The sequence below is a fragment of the Pteropus vampyrus genome, unplaced genomic scaffold, assembly GCF_000151845.1.
Source record: "Pteropus vampyrus isolate Shadow unplaced genomic scaffold, Pvam_2.0 Scaffold291, whole genome shotgun sequence".
NCBI classification, from domain to species: Eukaryota; Metazoa; Chordata; class Mammalia; order Chiroptera; family Pteropodidae; genus Pteropus; species Pteropus vampyrus.
This window is the reverse complement of record NW_011889072.1, coordinates 590939-597686: the sequence shown is the minus strand read 5'-3', so window position 1 is coordinate 597686 and position 6748 is coordinate 590939. Positions and strand designations below refer to the sequence as shown.

Sequence of the window (6748 nt, the reverse complement as noted above, 5' to 3'; positions counted from 1 at the left end):
CCCAGTCCCCTGCGCCCTCAGAGGCCGGCCTGGCTCACAGAAGCTCTTGGGGGGACAGACTCCTGGAAACTGCCAAGAGGGGCCAAGAGCTGTGTTAAGGGTGGGAGGGAGCAGATGACGGTGATCGGTGTGCCAGTGGGGGCCTGTGCGTGTGGCTTTGTCACACTTGGGTCATGAGCACGTGTGGCTTTGTCATACATGGGGGCGTGTGTGTGTGTGGCTGTCATACATGGGGGCTTGTGTGCATGTGGCTGTCATACATGGGGGTGTGTGCGTGTGGCTTTGTCATACATGAGGGCATGTGTGTGGCTTTACCATCACTCATCCAGCCCCTGCCCTGCCAGGCACCAACCATGCCCTGTGCCTATGAGCTCAGGGCTCCAACTGCTCTGAGGTGCAGGGCCATACCCGGAGGGGCCGTGGCGTGACTGGGGTCTCACAGCTACGGATCGTGGTGCCCCGGGGGTGTCCACGCTATCCGGGGGAGATCAGATGTTCAGGGGGAGGTGGGACGGTGTCCAGGTTGGGTCCAGCCCTGAGCCGTCCATCGCAAGGGCCCTGGCCTGGGAGGGGGTCCCATTGCTTGGATGGGGGCCCAGTGTTGCTAGTGGGGGCGGCGCTGGGGAGATAGGACCCCAGCGGTCAGGGTGCTGGAGGCCCAGGGCCTCTCTGGCTCCTCCTCTGGTGCCACCTTTGAGGTTGGGGACGCCTGGCCAGAGGGGCTACAGACCGGAGCGGGGGCAGCGTGGGCGAGGCCCTGGGACCCAGGCCTCCCCTCCCCCGGAGCTGGCTCAAGGGCGGGGACTCGATGAGCCCACACGGCAACCACAGGGCGCACGGCCGGCCGGCACAGACCCTGCCCTCCCCCGCTGCCCCAGACGCTCCGCGGTCCCACGCTGCTGGACACTGCCCGGGCAGGTGGGGCGACTCGTGGGACCAGAGCCTCCTGCACGCTGTGATCCCCTGCCTGCCCACCACGGTGACCGGCAGCTCTGTGCCAGCTCGACGAGGCAGCCTCTGGCCACACACTGGTAGCAGGGCTCCGGGCCAGCTTGGGGGGCCGGCCACATGTCCACCACCCTCCCTGCCACAGAGGTGGCCCCGCTGTGCCCTCCCTCTCAGACATGGGCTGCACGGACCCCCAGGCACAGCTGGCAGACTGTGCGTGGGAATGGGGGCAGAGCTGTTGGCACCCTGTTTCCTGTGGGGACCCCCGTGGGGTAACACGGGGCTGACTCTGGCCTGGATCCAGGACGCAGGCCCCAGTAATCACTGACCATTGAAGCCAGTGAGGGCTCGCCCAGGGCTTTCAGGGGGAGCTTTGGGGGCCGGGGTGCTAAGCGAGAGGGTGTCAGCCTTGCCATTGGGGTGTCCGCACCCCAGGCAGGTGTGGGAACCTGCGTGAGCTGGAAACTCCGGCCGAGCCTGCCGGGGGCTGCCACGCCCAGGGCCTTTCAGAGCAGACGGAGGCCTCGTGGGCAGCCACGGGCACAGCCGGCAGCGGGGCGGGCAGGCCAGGTCCCTCCAGGGTGTGACAGGAGTGGGAGCCCTGTGTCCCCTCTGTCCCCTCCATGCTGGTGGGACCTGGCCACACCCCTGCCTCTGCCCTCACTGGCCTCGCTGGGCAGCCTGTCCCTAGGGGTTCTGCACATCCCTTGGGGCCAGCGAGGCAGGCGGTAACCTGAGCATGAGCCTTAAGACACCTCCTTCCCCTTGGCAGGCAGCTTGAGGGCACAGGTGGTCCATGCAGCAGTCAGGGCTGGGGTGGCTGGGAGCATGAGCCCATTCAAAGGCTCAGGGCCAGTGCAGGGCCTTCGTCACCTGGGTCCCTGTGTCCACCCGAGGGTGGGGATGAATCTCCCGCAGACTGTGGGCCTGGAGCGGGTGGGCAGCTGGCCCCAGGGCCTCTGAGGTGCTCCCATCAGAGCCCCCGTTCTCGGCCCGGCAGCCACGTGGATCGGGACAGCACTGTCCTCCTGGTCGTCTCTGTGGCATCTGCTCCTGTACTCCTCCAGGACCAGGGAGGGCTGGGGTGGAGAGGGACACGTGAGACCCGGTCCCCAGTGAGCCACCACACAGTGAGGGCAGGAACTTGGGCAGGGCCAGGCCGGGCTGTCTGATCTGGGGATGCATGAAGACTCCCCAGATCAAGCCTCTGGCTCTGGGAGGGGACCAGGGTGAGGGAGCCGGCTGTCTGTCCTGTTTGGTGATTGCCCAGCTCCCCTCAGCCCTGCGTGGGCAGCGGGGCCTGAGGCCGGAGTGGGGGTGCTTAGAGCACCAATGTCCTGCACGGGACAGACCATAGCCTGCAACAGAGAGAGACGGGGCCTCGGCCCCTCCTGGGGGTCCTGGACACAGCTCGGGGGCTGGCCTGGCTACATGGACCCTGTGTCCTGTGCTGGCCTCTGGGCCTCTCTGGGGTGGGGGGGAACAGGTGCCACTGTCCCAGTCGACGGTTGGCAAAGTGGGGTGAGTTAGAGGCGACCTGTGGCCCAGAAGGGGGATGGATTCGAGCCGGGGCCGGTGCTTCCATCCAGCAGAACCAAGGTGGCCCTGAGGGACGTCCCCAGGGCCACGATGGCTGGGAGGGTGCCGGAGCCACAGGAGGTCGAGGGGCAGCCCGCACCCTCCATCACGTCCCACACAGCCCAGAGCCAGGGTTCATGCCCCCATGGCATCGTGACGTGGTCCCCTCCAGGCAGGAGACCCCGCTGCGGGGAGCGGGTGGGGAGGGGGCCTCCTCCGCGCTCTGCTCAGAAGGGACAGGACAGGGTGTGCCAAGCACAGGGGCCCGGGAGCCACGTGTCGTGTGGTGGGCTGACGGCACAGGTGGAGACCTGCCCGCCGCCTCCCCGCCCGCGCCTGCGCCCAAGCACGAGCCCAAGCCCAGCACGGCGGCTTCCCGACGAGGCCTCCGGGGCCATGGCCAGCCTCCCAGCGTGAGCCTGGTCTGGGCAGCTGAGTCCGGGCCAGCCCCGCGCACAGGGACCTGGGAGGGACCCGTCCACAGCTTGTGCGGGCGGTGGCGGGCAGGGGAGGCCTCCCCAGCTGCTGGGACAGCTCGGCCTTTGTGTGGGATGGGGGTGGGGCTCAGTCACACGCCCCGCATGCAAAGGCCACGGCCCTCCCCTGCTACGGACACAGCTCATCTTTTCCCCTTATTCGCTTCGGGACCCCATCTGCGGCACAGGAGGGCTGGGCAGGAGGAGGGGCGGAATTCAGCTGAAGGCCGCAGGCAAGGGCCGTCTTCCCCACCTGGAGGTGTGCCCCTGGGGACCTCCGGGGACCCAGGTCTCAGAGCCAGCTTGGCCACTTCCTGGGTGTGGCCTCAGGCATACCCTATTAGTTCAGGGGCCATCTGTTAAGGGGGCCCAGTCCCCCCTGTGGCCCTCCCAGCACGGCTGGTCCCCTCAGTGCCCTCAGCCGCCCGGGGAGCCCCTGGACAGTGGGCCAGCCTCTCCCTGCATCCGGCAGAGCCCTGGTGGCCACGGAGCAGCTGCACTGAGGTGTCTGTCTGGGGTCAAGCTCTCCCCACAAAGACCCCAGGAGGGGCTCAGGGCCCAGGAGCATGAGGCGGGCGGCAAGGAGCCGGCTTCTGTCAATGGTGGCCTCAGCCTGACCCCAGGGGCCTCTGGAAGGGGGCACCTGGCTAGAGTTGGCCTGGCCTGAGGCAGCTTTATCCACTGCTCTGGTCGCCGTGCGAAGGGCCATCGCAGGAAGAGGGCAGCTCTCCAGGCTCTGCTCTTGTGGCCACGTGGCTCCGGGGGCCCCAGGGCTGCCTGCCCCAGGAAAGCTGTGGGGGCGGTAGCTGGAGCCCAGGAGGGAGAGCCAGGCTCACCCTGGGTATAGCTTTGAACTTTAACTCTCTGCAGGGGCTTATGGTTTGAACTTTTTCAAGTTGCATTACTTTTGCAGTTTTAAAACTTTAAGAAAAAGAAAGAAAGAAGGCTGCGACCAGCACAAGTGTCTCCGGCCAAGTGCCAGGAAGAGCCCAGCCCCAGGATCTGCTACGCCAGCTCTAAGTGACTGTAACTTTTATATCCATTTATGTAACATTTAGGAATACATTTGGTAGGAGTTAAAAAAACAACCCAGCGACTGCTGCTTAATGAAAAAGACCTTCTTCAGCTCACGAGAAGTGGGGAGGCGGGTGGTGGCGCTAGGGTGGATTCAGTGGCTCCAGAGGCCTTGCCTTGTGTCCACAGGGTGGCTGCAGCAGGCCTGGCCATCGAGTGCATATTCAGGGCACTGTGCCAGCTGTCCCATTCTTTCTCAGGCTCCCCCTGGTCATAAGGTGGTCTGGAAAGGGGCCAGACTAGGAGGACTGGTCTAGAACACACGTGCAGTATGGGTCTGAACGGGATGGCCCCATTGTTACCGCCCACGGGGGACTCCTGTCTCCCTGACGGTTCCCTGCCATGCCGCGTTCATGGCCTGAAGTCTTCCTGTGCCCAGCTGTGCCACTCAGATCACTTGTCATGCTCCTACCCATCCCCTGCTCCCAGGCCCCTCCCCTGCCCCAGGACGCACCCCTACCCTTCAGGCCCCTCCCCTGCCCTCAGGCCTCACCCCTACCCTTCAGGCCCCTCCCCTGCCCTCAGGCCTCACCCCTGGCCCCATATCTTGAGTTTCTTCAGAGCTGACTGAACTTTTCCAAAGCTTCAGGGTTCAATGGGGATCTTTTTCTTCCATATAAATTTTAAAGTTTAATGAATTTCTCAAAAAATCAAATGGAATTTTGATTAAGATTGTGCTGGATTTAGCGTGCCCTTCCTCTTGAAGGTTTTTGTGTAATTTTTAAACGTCTGTTAATAGATGCTGGGTTTCTACTTGTGACCGACTCCGAGGAAGTCTCATGCCTGCCCTTGGCGCCTTCCTGTCCCCTGCCACCAGGGGACAGCCACGCTTCTGCTCTCTCCCCCAAGGGCAGGATTTAAGTTGTGGATGTTTCACAACTTATTTCTGTTCTTAGTGGCTACTTTAAACTTGTATTTTCCTACCAACTGTATCGCTCCCTTTCCTACAGCAAAGGGCTGGTGCCTCTGCTTCCCTTAGCTCCCGATTAAACACCGAGAGCCCGAGCACGAGGCCGCTCACTGTTGTGTCGCCGGCCGTGCCGTGGCCGCCTCGGTTTTGCTGGTTTCGGGCGTCGCGGCTGCTTCCGCGCCGTTTCCTGGTCTCAAGCTCTTCGCTCCTCTGAATCATTTTTTCGGCGCAGCACCCACATCCTGAATCCTGTGTCTAAAATGTGTCTTTTGTCCCAGGATGTGAATGGTGTTTGGCCGAGGCCATGACTCCAGGGTCATAAACAAGGGTCCCCGCCCCCCACCCGACCCCTCCCCTAGCTTGCTTTTGAGTTGGAGGACGCTTGTGGTCAGGTCCCACACCTTATTTGGGGAGGGTTAGTCAGGAATTGGATGTGGCTGCGCACACAACTCCTGTGCGGTGGGCCCTGGGGCACCCTGTGCCCACTGCACAGGGTCAGGGTAGCACCGGCCAGGACAGCCACCCCTGAGATGTGGCCTCTGAGCACCTGAACTGTGCTGAGTGTAACCGAGAAACTGAATGTTTAATTTCACCTTATTTTAATGGATTTAAGTTTGAACTGAAGCAGCCACGTGTGGCAGCAAGTGACTCCTCTCGTGGGCAGGGCAGCCCTAGGACTTCAGTAGCAGAGGGACCTGTGGCGACCACATCAGTCCTCACTCCGCAGAGGGACATCTGCGACCCTGAGGGATGACAGGGTCCTTGTAGACTAAACTTGGACCCTGGTGACTGTTGAGGTGAAGCTGACAGACAGGCCGACGGGGTGGCGGTGAGGACAGGAGGCCGCGACATAGGCCTCGAGGGGGGACTCGGGGTTCGCGTTCCCGGCAGAATGACGAGGCGCGTGCTGGCAGGTGACGCTGACCTGGGGGCCTGGGCGGCCGGCCTTGGGGCCCCTGGGCGCCCTCCATGCCCGCCCGGTGAGAGCGCTGACCCACTGTGACACCTCCTCGGGCAGAGGTGACCTCGCTCCAGAGAAGAAAGCAGGAACGGGCAGTGGCGGCGCGGCCTGGGGGACAGTGACGTCACCCAGGAGCCAGGGCACAGTGGGGCGGGGCGGCGAGGGCGTCCCAGTGCTGAGCGGGCACCACGCGGGCAGCTATCACTCACTTAGTGCCTTTTTATTGCCATGGGTTTGACTGTTGATATAGAGATGCTTTCGGGAGCAACGGCGGATTAAAAAACTGTGGCCGGAAGGCTCTCCCAAGGGGGGCCGGGCGGCGGGCATGTCAGAAGCGCACGAAGGTGGCGTCGATCTGCCGCACGGAGGGCAGGGCCAGTGTGACCTTGCGCCGGTACTGCGGGTCGCGCTGCAGGGGGTTGCGCTCCAGGTACACTGTCTCCAGGCTCCGCGCCCCCTTCAGCTCGTCCAGGTCGCTCCAGCTCTCCAGCAGATTGTCGTTCATCTGCAGGACACGCACGCACGTCAGAGACGCGCCCTCGGGACGTGGCGGCCCTGCGCCTCCCCTCCCCACTCGAGTGAGGCCACGGGCACGCCAGCCCCCAGGCACAAGTCACGGTCACGGGTAGCAGGTCTTCCCTGGCACCTCGCGGAAACTTCCATCGCCTCTTGGCACATTCTGGCCACCTTTCGGCCGTGTCCCAAGTAGAATGCACCTGTTCATGCCCAGAATCGGGGCCACGTCACCACGACAGGGGCAAATGCAAATTAAGGCCAGCAGAGAAAAGATGAAGCAGTGGT

General features: G+C 63.5%; 1 protein-coding gene across 1 annotated transcript in view; it reads right to left on the bottom strand.

Moving 5' to 3' along the window:
• Window positions 1–5568: 5568 nt before the first annotated feature.
• PPP1R7 (protein phosphatase 1 regulatory subunit 7) overlaps window positions 5569–6748 on the bottom strand; it is a 17157-nt gene continuing 15977 nt past the window's right edge. The window contains exon 9 of the mRNA XM_023521084.1: window positions 5569–6452. Within this exon, the coding sequence (XP_023376852.1) occupies window positions 6276–6452 (177 nt within the window). The 3' untranslated portion in view covers window positions 5569–6275. The remainder of the gene's footprint in view (window positions 6453–6748) is intronic.